We start from the raw sequence: 15,732 nt of genomic DNA on the forward strand, positions 1-15,732 counted from the left end.
ATTTATGAATATGTATTATTACGGTGTGTTTGTGATTTTTGTTATTATACATATTTTGCTTCCATTGACCACTAGGGGGCAGAATATACCTTTTCAACTGGGAATTACATAGGCATTTTGTATATTAGTATTGAGTTTATTTGGCATTCTAAAGGAAGAATTCCCAGTTGAAAGGATATATTATAAGTGTGTACTGTATAGTGTGACAATATTGCATCCCAAACTATAGAACATTATATACTTTTTTTTCATTTTAAAGTTTGCTTTTTAGGATAATGCTATCCACAACCGTGTCTCTGATATCAATACATGCAGTTATTCAAGAGCTCTCTAATACCCATATGCATTTTACTGTCCAATACTGGCATACTACATACTGAAAAATACAAACTACACTATCACCACTGCATCACATGCATTTTGCAATTCAGCAATAGTCTATTTTCATAAGTGTTGTGCCAGCATGCATACTTGAATAAGGCTTTTTCTGAGCGTCCTCTCATGAATGATTTAGTCTTTGAGGTTAGTTAATCGATCACTCAGCGCCGCAGCACACAAACCAGAGAGCAACATAACACATTCTGCACACCTGTTTAATTGGCTGCTTTATGGCTCTCGATCAACTTGTGCTCAGTAGAACAAACTCACAGCACACATTATGTCGATCCGGCTCTTTCCAGGAGCTATTTGCTTATAAATTGCCTTATTATGAAGCAGCAGAATTCAGCCCTGGCAACTCGGGGATAAAATTCAGCACTGAGCAGGAGACAGCGGCTCTTTTCCATCCAACAGCAGCAGCTAGAATTTCAAAGGAATGTTAGATAGCAGGAAGAAATGGAGACACCGTCATTCTGACTATTATTTTATATTTCAAGCTTTGTATAAAATCAGTATTCACTGCATTTTAGAAATCTCAGTAATATTGACGTTAGCACAGTCAGTTACTGTATGAGTTGATAGTTTAAGCATTTTAAAATCTTGTTGTTTTTGCCTCTACAGAACTAGGGGAAATCAGAAACGTCACTACCCAGAAGGACCAGCTGGAGCTGGAGGGTCTGGAGAAATACACCAACTACAGTATCCAAGTTCTGGCCTTCACCAGAGCAGGAGACGGAGTACGCAGCGACCAGATCTACATCCGCACCAAAGAGGATGGTATGTACCAACTAAATTCACAGAAAAAACTTTTTGCCAATCTGTCAGCCAAAAAAGTTGGTAAAGACCTCTCCAAACATCCTGAATCTTTTCCCTGCAGTGCCAGGTCCGCCCGGCGGGGTGAAGGCAGCTGCAGCCTCCAGCTCTGTGGTGTATGTTTCTTGGCTCCCTCCGCTGAAGCTGAATGGCATCATTAGGAAATACACAGTCTTCTGTTCCAGCTCGTATCCAACGGTAGGCCTAAGACTCAGCCAACTGCTCTCGTACTAACAGGAGAGATATCAGGTTGGCTATTTAGACCGTGTTAAACGGCGTGTGGAAGTGCAAAACATTTTAGCACAGGGCCAGTACTGTGCCACTGAGATAAAGGTGGTGTTTAAATAGCTTCTTCTCTCCCATTTAAAAATGAGAGAACCATCTGACGCAAGTTTGATGGAACTGATATAAGACACAAGGTCTAACCAGCGGTCTCTTATTTTGGGTCTCGTTTAGGTGGTCAGTGAATTTGAAGTGGCCCCAGATGAATTCCTGCACCGGGTTCACAATCTCAGTCGCAACAGGAAGTACAGTATCTGGGTGATGGCGGTGACTGCGGCCGGCCGGGGGAACAGCAGTGATGTCATCACCGTGGAACCTCTGGCCAAAGGTGAGTCGATTCGTTCTTCAGAAGCAAAGCAGTTCATCTGTGGTTTTAGGGGGATATTTTGAAGTTGAATACATTCTGTAAAGCAACCATTCTGGGGTCATTTGTTTTGAAATGTTGTTGGCCTTCCCATGAGGAGCATGACAATAAGCCATGAGCAGTCTAAGATACAAAATATGCCAGTGTATAAAAAAAAATGTGTAAAAATATTCTGAAACATACAGTGGGCCCAAAAGATATTTAGGGACTTAAGTACACTTAAATAAATTTGTAAAGATTATTTAATGAATGAAAACTCTAAAGGAACATCATTTAGTTGAAGGAGGAATCTTTTGCTAAGTTATAAAAGTCTATACTGTCACTTGATCAATTTTATGCATCCTTATTAAATAGAAATATTAATTTATTTAGAATAATAGCATAAATATGATGTTACTGTATATGCAATAATTGTGTTTTGCAACTAAATTATGCAGCAGGATTGTGTATTCAGCTTTCCTAAATCAATAAAACAATAAATTGTTGTGTTTTATTTTTTATGTTTTAAACAGCTCCTGCCAAAATCCTCACCTTCAGTGGTACTGTTACAACGCCATGGATGAGGGATGTTGTTTTACCCTGCAGGGCGGTCGGAGACCCGCCTCCTGCCATTAAATGGCTGAAAGAGAGGTAAATAAATCTGTTTTATGGGACTAGAATAACTCGAATGTATAGAACGTACACTCTCAAAAACATATTTACAGTACGTGAGTATGAGCACGTGATTTAAGACAAACATGACCACAGCTCCGTATTATAGTGAAAAACACACCGCATTGCAGACCTAGCCCTTCATTAAGAGCGAACACAAGCATCTGAATACCTATGAGTAGAATCAGTCACTGGGGAATGCTGGGAAATGTCAAACTCTGCCCTCTTCATTGAGGATTCACACTGTTTCTCGCCAGCGGGAGCCCAGCCCCTGCGGTCATCGATGGAAGACGCAGTATCCATGGAAATGGCAGCTTCGTCATTAAGACCGTGAAAGCAGAGGATTCTGGGTATTACACGTGTGTCGCCAGCAATAACTGGGGAACGGATGAAATAATTCTCAACCTCCAGGTTCAAGGTGAGGTGTGAGAGGCGGGCAGGACGGTCCTCTATGTGTCAGTTTCATTTCCTTTGTGTTATTCCGCAATGTTTCTCACTGTATAAATATCATCTTCAGTCCCCCCTGACCAGCCTCGTCTCACTGTGACCAAGACAACCACCACATCCATTACTGTGTCCTGGATACCAGGAGACAACGGCGGGAGCTCCATTAGAGGTGAGCTGCTTCCACCTTCAGCTGTTTTCTTACTGGAAAAAATACTAAACTAAAAAAAATAATAATAATAATAATCCGTCTTTCAAATGATCATGATTTAAGCAAAACCCTTTTTATTTTTGGCATATTCTATTCAAATAAATTTTTGATTTTGATGCCTGAATGGCAAAAAAAAAAAAAAAAAAAAAATTATGTTTTTACATTTTTTAGAAACCCAGTACAAACAGGTTCAAATCTAATTCAGATCAGATATTTTCCCCTAAATTAAAATTGAATTGAATTAGTGTGTTATTACAAATGCATTATTACAGGGCATAAAGCTTTGAATGTGGCTCATCCAATCAGAATCCAGCATCTGAACTATCTGTTTCATCATAGTTTTTGCACTGATGGTAGATTTATTTGTGATGATCTGGTCCTTTGGTTTAGTATCCATTTAGTTCAGAATAAGCAGAGAAATAATCATATTAGATTACATGTGCATTTGATTTGTAAACATGTAAACTGGATTGTCTCAAAAAAAAAAATGAAAAGAAAGAACTTTTCATGGTTATATGTGTATGTAATATACAAAAATCAGCTTTGCATCACAGGAATAAAAAAAAAAAATATGTATTGCATTAATGTTTTACTGTAATTTCAACTAAATAAATGCATCCTTGCTGAGCACAAGAGACTTCTTTCAAAACATTAAAACATCTTATCAACCCCTAAACGTTTGAATGGTAATGTAAATATAAACCAATTTAACATAACTAAAGTAGGTGTGACAAACTGTAAAATCCCTCATATCATGATGTCATAATTCAAAACTTAAAATGCGTTTCATTGCATTAGTTAATGAAATAAACAGTAAAGTGACAACTGTGTTTGAAAACATAAAATATAGCAAGGTCTACACTTCATCCACCCTTGTCACACTAACAGCAAGTCTGTGGATGTGACAGAAAACTCATTACTATAGCAACTGATGTGGATGAGCTGGATATAAAGAGCATTGAACAAATGGATTCGATTGCATTGCTTGAAAAATGAGAGTCAGTCGTAAAAAATCCTTCAGATTTATTTTTATAAATGACTTCTCCATGCAGGATATATTCTGCAGTACTCGGAGGACAACAGTGAGAAGTGGGGAAGTATTTCTATAAGTCCCAGCGAGCGTTCCTACCGTCTGGAGAACCTCAACTGTGGCACTTGGTACAAGTTCACGCTAACGGCCCAAAATGCTGTTGGTCCAGGCCGAATCAGTGAGATCATCGAAGCAAAGACTCATGGGAAAGGTGTGCACTTTGTTTCGTATATATCCTATTTCTCAAATAATGGTGTTGAAAATGGTGATCGCAAACAGCGTTCCTGTTCTCCTTCCCCCATCACAGAGCCACAGTTCTCCAAAGAGCAGGAGCTCTTTCATAACATTAACAGAACAAGCATCAAACTCAACCTGATTGGCTGGAATGATGGCGGTTGTCCAATCACCTCCTTCACTCTGGAATACCGTCCTCTGGACAGCCCCGTGTGGACCAAAGTGAAGCGCACCTCTCTCACAAAGAGCTTCAACGTGCCGGACCTGCAGCAAGCCACCTGGTACGAACTGCAGATGAAGGTGCACAACAGCGCAGGGTTGGCTGAGAAACGTGTCAAGTTTGCTACGTTGAGCTACGACGGCAGTAAGCGAAGTTTGACGGATCACCTTTAAAGTCAATGTCAGATGAACTGTTTGCGCTTTTAAATGTTACATGTGTTTGCGAAAAGGTACCATTTCCCCGCTGGTGAAGACTGCGGTGAGGGACCCGGTGAAGAAACCCGGCAATGAGGGGATGAAGATGATGGTGACGATCTCTTGCATTTTGGTGGGAATGGTGCTGCTCTTCGTCCTGCTGATGGTGCTGAGGAGGAGGAGGAGAGAGCAGAGGCTGAAGCGGCTCAGGGGTCAGACGGTTTTTTCACAGCTCTTAGATATTAGAGCGTTTTCAAAGAGAAGGTGTAGATTCGTAGGCGTAAACACAGTTTGAGATTTTACTCATATCAGTCTTATTCTTCATGACTTCGATAGTACTTCCATTTCCTGTTTATTTTAATAAAGCTTGTTGGGTTGTTTTTTTTCACAGATGCAAAGAGTTTGGCTGAAATGCTTATGAGGTAAACACTTTGATTTGTTTTGTTTTTTTACAGCAAAAGCACCCCAAAATAGAAATGTCCTTCTATTTAACAGAAAATAAGATATTTTGAATAGTCTCTGAGCTGCTCTTTCCATTCAGTGACAGCATAATGATCCTAAAATGACTAAAAGCTTCATAGACGTCATAAGTCAGATTCATTAACAGATTCATTTTAATGGATGTTTACAAAGCATATCATGCACAAATGAATCAAACTCTATCAGCATTTTGTGTTCATAGTCATTCACGACTCGTATGCCATTCATCAAGTGTGCCATCAGCCTTTTTTTTAAAAGTCGTCAAGTCATTCATACGATTTATAAATTGTATAAAGCCTTACAGTGTAATCAGTGTTTCTATTAAAGCATTTTTATTAAAAATCCCTAAGTAGTTCATAATGATGTACTTTATTCCAGGTATTCTAACAATATAAGTGAATAAATACATTCTAATAGACAATTTTAAAGAATCTTATGCACAAATGAATCAAATCATCAAGTGATTCATACGCTTCACTATATTGCAGATCTACTGAGACATATAATAGAACCAGTGTTTGAACAGATTCACTATAACAGACAGTTCTAAAGAACATTATAGAGAAATGAATCTATAATAATTCGATTTATGTGATGAATAAAGCGCAAAAGGCTGGTGCTCCAGAAGATTTTAAGGATTTAGGATGCTTTGATGATGACTCTCTTGTCCTTTGAGTTTGACAGCCCTTTATTCTTACATCACATAGAAACTGCAGCTGGGAAGTTCTTCTAAATTCTTATTCCGTGTCCCACAGAGAAAAGAAACCATTCTTTATCAAAACCTTTTTTATAATCTGAAGAACCTTCTTTCACCTCGAAGAACCTTTTGTGAAACCGAAAGGTTATTCAGATGTTAAAGGTTCTTTATGGAACCATTTAGACGAAAGCTTCTTTGATGGCTCACGTCTCATGTTGACCTTGTACAAGCCGAGAGGTTTTCCCCATCTTGTTTGTGTTCTCCTCCAGTAAGAACACAAGGCCTTCAGATACCATTAACAAACAACAGCAGACCCTCCGCATGCACATCGACATTCCCCGAGCGCAGCTGCTCATCGAAGAGAGAGACACCATGGAAACAGTGGGTGAGTCGTCTGCGCTGAACCATATTCAAACCTACACATATTTCTGAAAAAGAATGATACTATTAGGGTCTCTAATAGTTCCATCGCTCCCTCCCCTGTTAGACGACAGATCAACAGTGCTACTGACCGATAACGATTTCGGAGAAACTGCCAAACAGAAGTCGGCCACCGTCACGCACTCTGTCCACTATCAGTCTCTGTCGCAGGCCACCGGCCCGCTGGTGGACGTCTCTGATGTCCGTCCTGGGACGAGCAAGAGCAGTCTGTCGAGTAAGAAAGAAACTTCTTAACACTCAAACAACAGAGTGAATATGTGATCATGCTATTTAACCGAGCGTTTCATAACCATCCCCAGATCCCACCGCTCGCCGTACAGCTAAAGCTGGCCCTGCCACCCGTAACCGTTATGCCAGTCAGTGGACGCTGAATCGCCCTCACCCTCCTGTCTCCGTCCACACACTCAGCACGGACTGGAGGCTGGGGACGCCCAGAGTGGCCGGCTCAGTGGACAAAGAAAGCGACAGCTATAGTGTCAGTCCATCACAGGACACAGGTCAGTCTGTACATCTTGAGCTTTTATTAGCTTCTCTTTTGTCGGCTTGACGTGTTATTAAAGCTGGGTACTTCAATGACTTCAACTTTTTTATGATATATCTTAGTATGTACGTGTTTCCGGTTTTTAAAAATTATGAACACAATGAAGAGTGGGATAAAAAATAATTTATGCATGAATATAAAACTGCAAAGAAATAAACAGTATTTTTACATACTTGAACTGCAATAAAACATTTGAAGCATAAAATTTCATTTGACTTTTTTTATTATTTTAGTTTTTGTTATTATTATTATTTTATTATAGTACTGTTTAAATATCTGGTGTCAGTGATATTTATTTATTGATTGATTTTTAAAAAAAAGAAATTAATACTTGTATTTAGCAAGAACTGATTAAATTAATTACCATTCAGCAAATACTTTTATACTACTTTTATACTACTAGTACAAAATATTTTTATTAATTATTTTACATATATAAATCAAAGTATCATGAAAAAATTATTATGTTTTTGTTATGTTTTTTTGTGCTGGGGTAATTTATGCTTTTGCGTCATAGGAATAAATAACATTTTAAAATATATTGAAATAGAAAACTAATTATTTTAAATTTCAACAATATTTCGCAATATTACTTTTATATTTGTAATCAAATAAATGTAGCCTTGGTGAGAAGTTAAAAAAAAAAAACTAACTTTTGAACATGAATGTATCTGTTCTTTTTTCTTCTGAATGGCCATATCATGTTAAATTATAAAAACATTCACAATGTTAGTTTTATATCAGCGACAAAATATCAAATATCACGTCAAAGCTAATACATGCTAGAAGTGCCTATTGTAACTGATGAGTTCTGACCCGCTGTGTTCAGACCGCGCTCGCAGCAGCATGGTCTCCACTGAGAGCGCTTCTTCTACATACGAGGAGCTGGCCAGAGCCTATGAACATGCCAAGATGGAAGAACAGCTACGACATGCCAAGTTCACCATCACAGAGTGCTTCATCTCAGACACATCCTCCGAGCAGATGACCGCCGGCACCAACGATTACACGGACAGTCTGACCTCCAGCACACCGTCAGAATCAGGCATCTGCAGGTTCACTGCCTCACCACCCAAACCCCAGGACGTCTGCAGGGTGATGAACATGGCCGTCCCCAAGGCACACAGACCAGGTGAGACTACTGGTGGGAGGTAACTCAATTTCAGCCAATTGGAGCTGTTCATAATAACCTTGTGTTAATAAAAAAAAGCTTGAGGAGCTAGCTATGCACTCTAAAGGTGATGTCACATTCATCATTTTTCAGGGGGTTTTGTGTGCAGAATCCAGTCATTCCAAAATTCACGCGATTTGGAATTTTGCATGAGTGCAAATGTTTTCCAATGCCGATTTCACATGGATCCTTTTTGGATGAGGCAATTCCACAATGGATTTTTTTTATTTTTTTTTATTTTATTTTATTTTTTACAATTTTTAGATAAGAAAAATTCTAACATCAAACTCCATTCAAAGTCATTTGTGAATAGAGCTTCTTACAGTGCTTCACGAAAAGTATCTTGTAATTTGGCCCAAACATGCTGAAAATAATTCCCCAACCCTAGCTGGTCCCCTAGTCTGGTTTGGATGGTCCAGTGGGCTGGATTTGGAGGATTTGGGGCACTTTTTAGCTGCTCTGGCTGGGAGACAAGCTAATTTAGGTAAACAGAAGCTTGGCTAAACTCTCAAAACAGGTTAAACCATTTAAGACCAGCTAAGCAGCTTGTTAAAGTGTTTTTTTGTTGCTGTAAATAGCTTAAAAATGAGGTGCTCATGCTGTAAGATGCTAAAAACATTGAAACAGCATTTTGATATGCCTGTTTCCATATTATATAGAATGATAAAATCAGCACGTCTGATAAACAGTATGTTCAATTTCAGTTGTGATTTGCAGTGAAATAACGCAACTGACTCTGGTAGGTCACGTGAACATGACAACGTGGTGGAATCAAAGTTGAATTGCCATGCTAAGAAAAGAATTTCTCTTTATCCTGCAGGAGGGGAGCTCGTACACCTGCCTCCGTACCTGCGGATGGACTTCCTTTTGAACCGGGGTGTGCCGGGATCCTCTCGGGAAGCAGCGATGGCCCAGGCCTGTTTGGAGCCGCAGAAGACCCGCTCGATGAAGCGCCCTGCCTTGCTGGAGCCAACACCCATGGAGGTGCCGACCAGCAGGGACGTGCAGCAGTGGCAGCCGGGCACGGCCTCGACGCTTCCACAGAGAGAGGCCGGAACGGACTTGGCGCAGGCTGCCAAAATGAGCACCTCCCAGGAATCGCTGCTGGACTCCAGAGGACACTTAAAACAGAGCAACAATCCCTACACAAAGTCCTACACACTGGTATAACAAAGACCGGACAAAAATAAAACATCAAGAGCAAAAAGCGAACTCTTCATGCGCGGTTGTATATATGTTTCCACTTCTACTCCTAACAGTTTCTTTATTTTATGCTTTTTTAAACAGTGAATTCACTTCTTAAAAAGAACTCCAGAAACCCAGAGATTGCCAAAATGATTTTATTATTATTAATGATGATGATTTACTAATTTACTTATTTTAGCAGTTAGTGTGCACAAACTAATGAATGGGAACCCATTTTCATAGTTATTTTTTTTTTTAACTAAAATTTCTTTGTGTAGTTAGTTTGGGATAATGCGTGAGAGTGATTTCCATTGGTCCGAAGTTGTCAGCGTTCTGTTCTGAAGAAATCCTGGGAGTGCATGAGGATGAACCAATTTAAGAGGAAGATGACAGTATGAATACCGACCACTGGACGGTCCAGCCCTGAATTTTTTGATGACGAAAATATTCAAATGTGAAGATTTCATATTCTTCTGAGTATAAATATATATATAAAAAAAAATATATCAAATAGGAAATCACTTTTATTTGTGGGTATTACAGGGAAAGTTTTTGATTTGGTTAATAAAGTCCTTTAGTCTTGTTTGCACATATCTTGTTTAACCTAGAAAAGCAAGTCTTGATTGATAATTATTTGTGTTCCATTCTCTAATGGTGCAATATTGAAAATCCATGAACCACGTTTGCTTTCTACTGTACTGTATATCTCGCCCATGATGTGAGCTTCTGAGAGCCGGAGCGAAAGAAATGACAGATTCGGGTGTAAATCAGCTGCGGCGAAAGCAAAGGTTGATTTAGCATGCTGCACGGGGGAGACTGGACCGTCACTGCTGACGGCGTTTTCACCTCCTATGTGTGGTGCACTAGAAAGGTGTCTTCAAGGCATGCTCTCTCGTCTTCATTAGATTTATTTTTGCTGCATTGCAGACATGCTGCACTACAGGGAAACTGAGACAATCTAAAGAGATCCCCTTAAAGAATAACAATTATGATTAAAATCATGAAGAACCACAAGCAGTTCTATATGATTATGAGCCGACGGTAGCGATATGTTACTGTTACCGCTCTGCACCAAACTGTCTTGCAGGGAGAGTTATGATGAAGAATTGTGAGATGATATTTCGCTATATTTGATTAGATAAATCTATTGTCCTCACTATACTCATTTACAAATGTTTTTGTTGTTTTTCACGAATAATTTGTTTTTTCTATTTTTTCTTTTTTTTCAACCGAGTGCTCACAGTTGTGACACTCCAGAAAAGATTTTCCATGATAATCCTGTCGACTAATAAAAGGTTGATCCCCAAACGAATCTGGCAGATTGGTTAAGGCTTTTCATTTTGCTGTGGGATATAAAGGGATCTGGTGAACGGAGCTTAATATCCATACCGAGATGAGATTCACTTCAGAAAGATGAACTTGAAGAAAAAATTCACCCCATATATGTCGTTAAAAACCTTCAGCATTCCTTCTTTTGTGTTCCACAGAACAAAGAGAGTCATACAGGGTTTGGAACGAGATGAGGCTGAATAAATGGTTTTCATTTTGGGTGAACTATTGGTTTAATCACAGCAAAGACAGAATCACTGTTCACTGGATCATCTGAATGAATAATAGAGCTATTTCGTTTTGGAAATCATACTCGAATGAAAGACAGCGAGCTCAGCGGGAACACAATGAAAGTAGAACCACACATCCTCCTGAGAGGAAGCAGAACTTTCCCTTTCTTGTTGGTGTGCTGATTTTCCTCAGCTATGGTGGCCCAAGGGGGACAACAGAACATTAGCAATGCAAACAAAAGTTAGAAATAGTCCAGGATTTCAGGAGGAACAACTGCAGTTATGAATCAGTCACAACTGTATGATGATTGGCACAGCAACCGACTAAACATCAAAATACTGTAAGTGTAATATAAAATAGTTTGCCTAAAAATTTACGTTTGCTGAAAATGAGCTCACCCTCAGGCCAACCAAGATGATTTTTTATTTTATTTTATTTTACTTCATCGGAAGAGGTTTGGAGAAATTTTGCATTTACATCACTTGCTCCACTGCACTGAATGGGTGCCATCAGAATGAGAGTCCAAACAGCTGATAAAAACATCACAACATGCCACATGACATTTGTTTTTAAGAACAAAGTACAAATCCATCTTTAAAGCATTTTAACTTGAATACCAGCCCAGCCCAGCCTCGCGAAAATGCGTATAAATAGTACGGCAAATAAAAACAGATATTTGGTGTATTGATACGCATTTGGCGTGCATATAACACACAGTTTTCGCGTGCATATGATACGCAATTTGTTGGCGTTCAAAATTATACGCAGTTTTCGCGTGCATATGATACGCATCTACCCCAGAACCCTGGGGTTCTTACGCCAAATCACTTTCATGAGATTGGGTTGTAAATGCCCACAATACATAATGCTTAAAAACTATTCCTCCAGTGAAAAAGTCAAACTTTTGAAACTTAAAAAAAAAATCAGTTTTCCTTTCTGACTGGTGCTTATGTGCATATTTCTCTTCTGATTCAGTGAAGATTACTTTTTACTGGAAAAAGCAATATTATGTTGATACTGACAGCTGAAATGTTGGTATTGTGACAATTTTTAATTTGTTATAGCTACAAAGCAAGCAACACATGTCATAATATGTTTTAAATGCTGTTGCCTAATTATTTGTAAATATATATGTGCGTGTGTGTGTGTGTGTGTGTGGGATTTTATTCTGGCACCAGTCTTTGGTTAATGTTACTTGAAGAAACTTGTTTTATTCTTCAACATAAATTATGCCACACTGGAAATTCCAGAAGGAACCCACTGCTCGAAGATGCTAATTTTCTTCCATAATTTACGAACTACTCCACCTAAAGTTGGTTTGCGGAAAAACAATTAATTGCATTGTTTTCATCTTTTGTTTACTATTCTAATTTTGTTCGGCCCCTTTAGACCTCCTCACCCAGCAGACTGTCGTTTGGGAAGTGAATTCCCACGCGGCCTTCAAAGAGCGCAAGTTACTCTCTCAAATTGCTGTATTGATTCAGAGACTTTCAGTGAAGAGTCGGTGACAACCACTCTTCCTGGAGCACTTGGACAGAAATTGGTTTTATAGTGCCATGTCAGCCTGGAGGGTAATAGTGGAACACGGTAGTCATTAAGACAACTATATTCTCCATCTATGTTTGAAGTGCGCCACAAATTAAGCGTCGCTGGCATATATTAATACACGGTCTCGCTCAGCTGTTATTAACCACCCTCATAAATAAAGCAGCAGTGTGCTAAATTCGGATCTCCCTAAGAAAGACACAGCTGTCAGCAACACAACACTGATGGCGTCTGAATCAAAAGAAGAACCTGGCTGAGTTCCTCTCATTTTGTTTAGGTAATCTTCATAGCTTCGCTTGAGAATAATTTTGGCGTGATCTCAATGGAATACTGGCAATGTGAAGTATACTACAGTCTTGTTAAAAAGTGTGGTAATGTGAAACAAAATATGTTTTGTTATTCTAAACATTGGGTAGTCTATTCTTTCTAGGTGTCAATGTTAAAAGCTAAGATGGTCTAGTCATAAATCAGAAGTGTTTACAACTCTGCGCTCATGGCACAAAAAAATTATAATTAAAATTGAAATTTGAAGAATACTTTATATTAAACATTTTTTCTTCAATGTTGATCCATTTTCAGCTCATTCAATTTTTGGAATTGCAATTGAAGGACACAATTATTGGTGCATTCTTTAAAACATTCAAAAAAAAAAAAAAAAAAGAAGCAAGCAATATTATATATATATTTGTGTGTGTGTGTGTATGTATGTATAACTTGGCACTAACTTGATGAATAGTATACAGTACACTGCATACTTGTTTTTTTTTTATTATTATTATTACACTGTCACACAACTTTTACATAAAAAAATTTATTTTGCATTTTTATTAATTTTGAGAACATTTTTTTTTTTTACTTTTAGAAACCTTATGAGCTAAAATGTCAAAAACATTATAAACCTCAAGTTGAGCACATTGAATTATGGCATATTGCCTAATATTTCTATACTGTGCATTTTGACCAATTTAGGGTGTAATATTTGCATACTGTATGCCATTTTAAACATAGCTTCACTCATGAAAAATGGCTCTATTTACTTCCAGTTTAACCTCACTGAAAATGGAGGGTCAAGTCAAGCATTTTGTCTTATGGGATATTTAGGGATATTCAGATATAGTAAAAGTAATATGGAGGTAAGAACATCACTTTTGTATTTGGAATTGGAAAACGTGACCAAGTTTTGCGTACACAGGCTGTTTGACTGTTCATATTATTTTCAGTGTGTATTTCAGTTTGTTTGTGAGCAATACAGATTAATACATTTCATCTCAGTGTTTTTCCTGTGTGAGCAATAGCTTTTGGATCAACATAAATCCCTCTGTTTTCTTTCCTTTACTGTGTACATCAGAGTGTAACCCCCTCCCAGCTGAAACCTAATGAACCTGTCAGACCTCAGTATGTGCTTCTGAACAGAAAAACTACTGTAATTAGACCCATGAGAGGGATTTTCTCTGAATCTCTATGAAACCTCCTATACATGACTCACAGAGCTCCGCGTTTGCTGCACATGGTTACTGGAATCACACCACAAAACAGATACAGCACAGTTTTATAAGATTAGAATAGCCAGCAAACTGTTAATGAAATAGGCTCGTCTTCTCATTCTCTCTCTCTCTATTTTAAATGAGTGTTAATTCATTAAAGTAATTAACTGGATCACTTTCACAGATCAATAAACTAAGACTTGGATCCAGACTGAATTCATCACAGTGACTGTGTCCGAAACAGAACCAGCGGCCTCACTGCCAAATCGATGCCTTAACCGATAGCATTTTAAATGAAGGTGCCGCCTTAGAGTAGATTGGCTTCTACTCTAATGCACCAGTGAATTTTGAGGAGATAACCAAGTGACTGGACACATGTTGAAAAAAGATAAAGATAGAGATTAATTTCTGTATATTTCAATGTTTTAGGTATGGGATTTGTAAAGGATTTAGCAATTTCCTGAATTCCCCAATTATTAATTCAGTAATAATGACTATTAATGAATTACAATTCATAATTATACCAGTGAGGGTTTTTGCATTAATTGCCAACCCCAATTAAAACTAAATTTTAAAAGATTAAATTTACACTAAATATAGAACTCGAAAAACGTCCTGTTTTATGTCCAAGATATAGCCTACTGATTTAAACTTGAATAAGTCATCTTTTCAGAACAGTCTGAAAGAAACGATTCCGAATGATTCGCACTTTTCATACACATTAGAGAGAGAGAGAGAGAGAGAGAGAGAGAGTTTTCCTAATAAATTCACTCAAATGAATCTGACTTTAAATTCGCTAGGATGGATTTTAGGATGCATTAATCTGACGCAGTAAATAAGGTCATCTACTTATCGCGTATTTACAACGTAAAATCTTTATTTTAAAGACAACATTTATTTTTCCAAAAGTTGGGAAAAAACGTACAGTGTGATTGTATTATAGCCTACGCTTTATTCATTAAAAAATGCACAAAAACTAGTGCCTGGGATGTTTAAAGGTGCAGTAAACCAGAAACTACAGATTTTTTTTTTTTTTAAATCAACACCAAAACAAACAACTGTGTTTGAGAAAAAGCAGCAACAAACGACGTTTATTGATGGTGAAGAAAGTGTGAGCACGCGGGAGGATTGTTGTAAAAAGTCTGTAGAAAGAGAAATAGCTGAGGCATTAGTAAAGAGGAAGAGGTCAAATGAATAGAACTAGAAAAACAAAGAGGTACCTGCTGGAGGGATGAGTGGGAAGGCCTGAAACGGACGGCGAGGTTTTGTTTCTGCTCAACACGCGAGTAGCATCGGTTTTGCTGAGTTTCACTGAACCAAGATATGCTGTTGTTGTAATATTGGTTATAGTATCAGAATAGTTTTGTGTTTGTTTGATATCAATTTCAAATATCAGTCTCTCCACTTGACCACCGTAGCCTACTTATTTGTTCCAAGCGTTCAAAAAAAAGATCTTGAAAACGAACAGATCACTGAACAATTATTTTAACATATGTGAGAGGCTTAAAATAGTGTTGTAAAAATGCATGTAAAGTTTTTACATAGCTTTATTTATACAATTTGTACTTGTCACACTGTAACAGGACGGTTTTGTGTTTGTTTGGTGTCCATTTCAAATATCAGTCTCTCCCCTTGTCTACTTATTGGGTCCAAGTGTTCAAGACTATCTGTAAAAATGTGACATGCTTGCAATAACGTATTTGTGTATTTTGTACTTTTAACACTTTGCGCTTATTTTATTTCCAAGCCATTTGAATTTCTGACATCTTTGGGGGAAGCAGTGCCTGAGTTTTTCCAAATAGACTTT

The 15,732-nt window shown here is 38.1% G+C and overlaps 1 protein-coding gene across 2 annotated transcripts in view; it reads left to right on the plus strand.

Annotated features, from left to right (window-relative positions):
- dscama (Down syndrome cell adhesion molecule a) overlaps nucleotides 1–10,648 on the plus strand; it is a 73,800-nt gene extending 63,152 nt beyond the window's left edge. Inside the window, exons 19-33 of one of the 2 annotated variants that reach the window (XM_052567992.1) lie at nucleotides 1,000–1,155; nucleotides 1,256–1,389; nucleotides 1,648–1,801; nucleotides 2,350–2,467; nucleotides 2,746–2,906; nucleotides 3,006–3,104; nucleotides 4,196–4,384; nucleotides 4,481–4,771; nucleotides 4,857–5,033; nucleotides 5,213–5,243; nucleotides 6,268–6,383; nucleotides 6,462–6,653; nucleotides 6,739–6,936; nucleotides 7,810–8,112; nucleotides 8,972–10,648. In XM_052567992.1, the coding sequence (XP_052423952.1) occupies nucleotides 1,000–1,155; nucleotides 1,256–1,389; nucleotides 1,648–1,801; nucleotides 2,350–2,467; nucleotides 2,746–2,906; nucleotides 3,006–3,104; nucleotides 4,196–4,384; nucleotides 4,481–4,771; nucleotides 4,857–5,033; nucleotides 5,213–5,243; nucleotides 6,268–6,383; nucleotides 6,462–6,653; nucleotides 6,739–6,936; nucleotides 7,810–8,112; nucleotides 8,972–9,321 (2,669 nt within the window). In that variant the 3' untranslated portion in view covers nucleotides 9,322–10,648. The remainder of the gene's footprint in view (nucleotides 1–999; nucleotides 1,156–1,255; nucleotides 1,390–1,647; nucleotides 1,802–2,349; nucleotides 2,468–2,745; nucleotides 2,907–3,005; nucleotides 3,105–4,195; nucleotides 4,385–4,480; nucleotides 4,772–4,856; nucleotides 5,034–5,212; nucleotides 5,244–6,267; nucleotides 6,384–6,461; nucleotides 6,654–6,738; nucleotides 6,937–7,809; nucleotides 8,113–8,971) is intronic. The other variant, XM_052567994.1, reaches the window with a different exon arrangement.
- The last annotated feature ends 5,084 nt before the right edge of the window (nucleotides 10,649–15,732 follow it).

This window comes from Carassius gibelio, chromosome B10 (assembly GCF_023724105.1).
Source record: "Carassius gibelio isolate Cgi1373 ecotype wild population from Czech Republic chromosome B10, carGib1.2-hapl.c, whole genome shotgun sequence".
In the NCBI taxonomy this organism is placed as follows: domain Eukaryota; kingdom Metazoa; phylum Chordata; class Actinopteri; order Cypriniformes; family Cyprinidae; genus Carassius; species Carassius gibelio.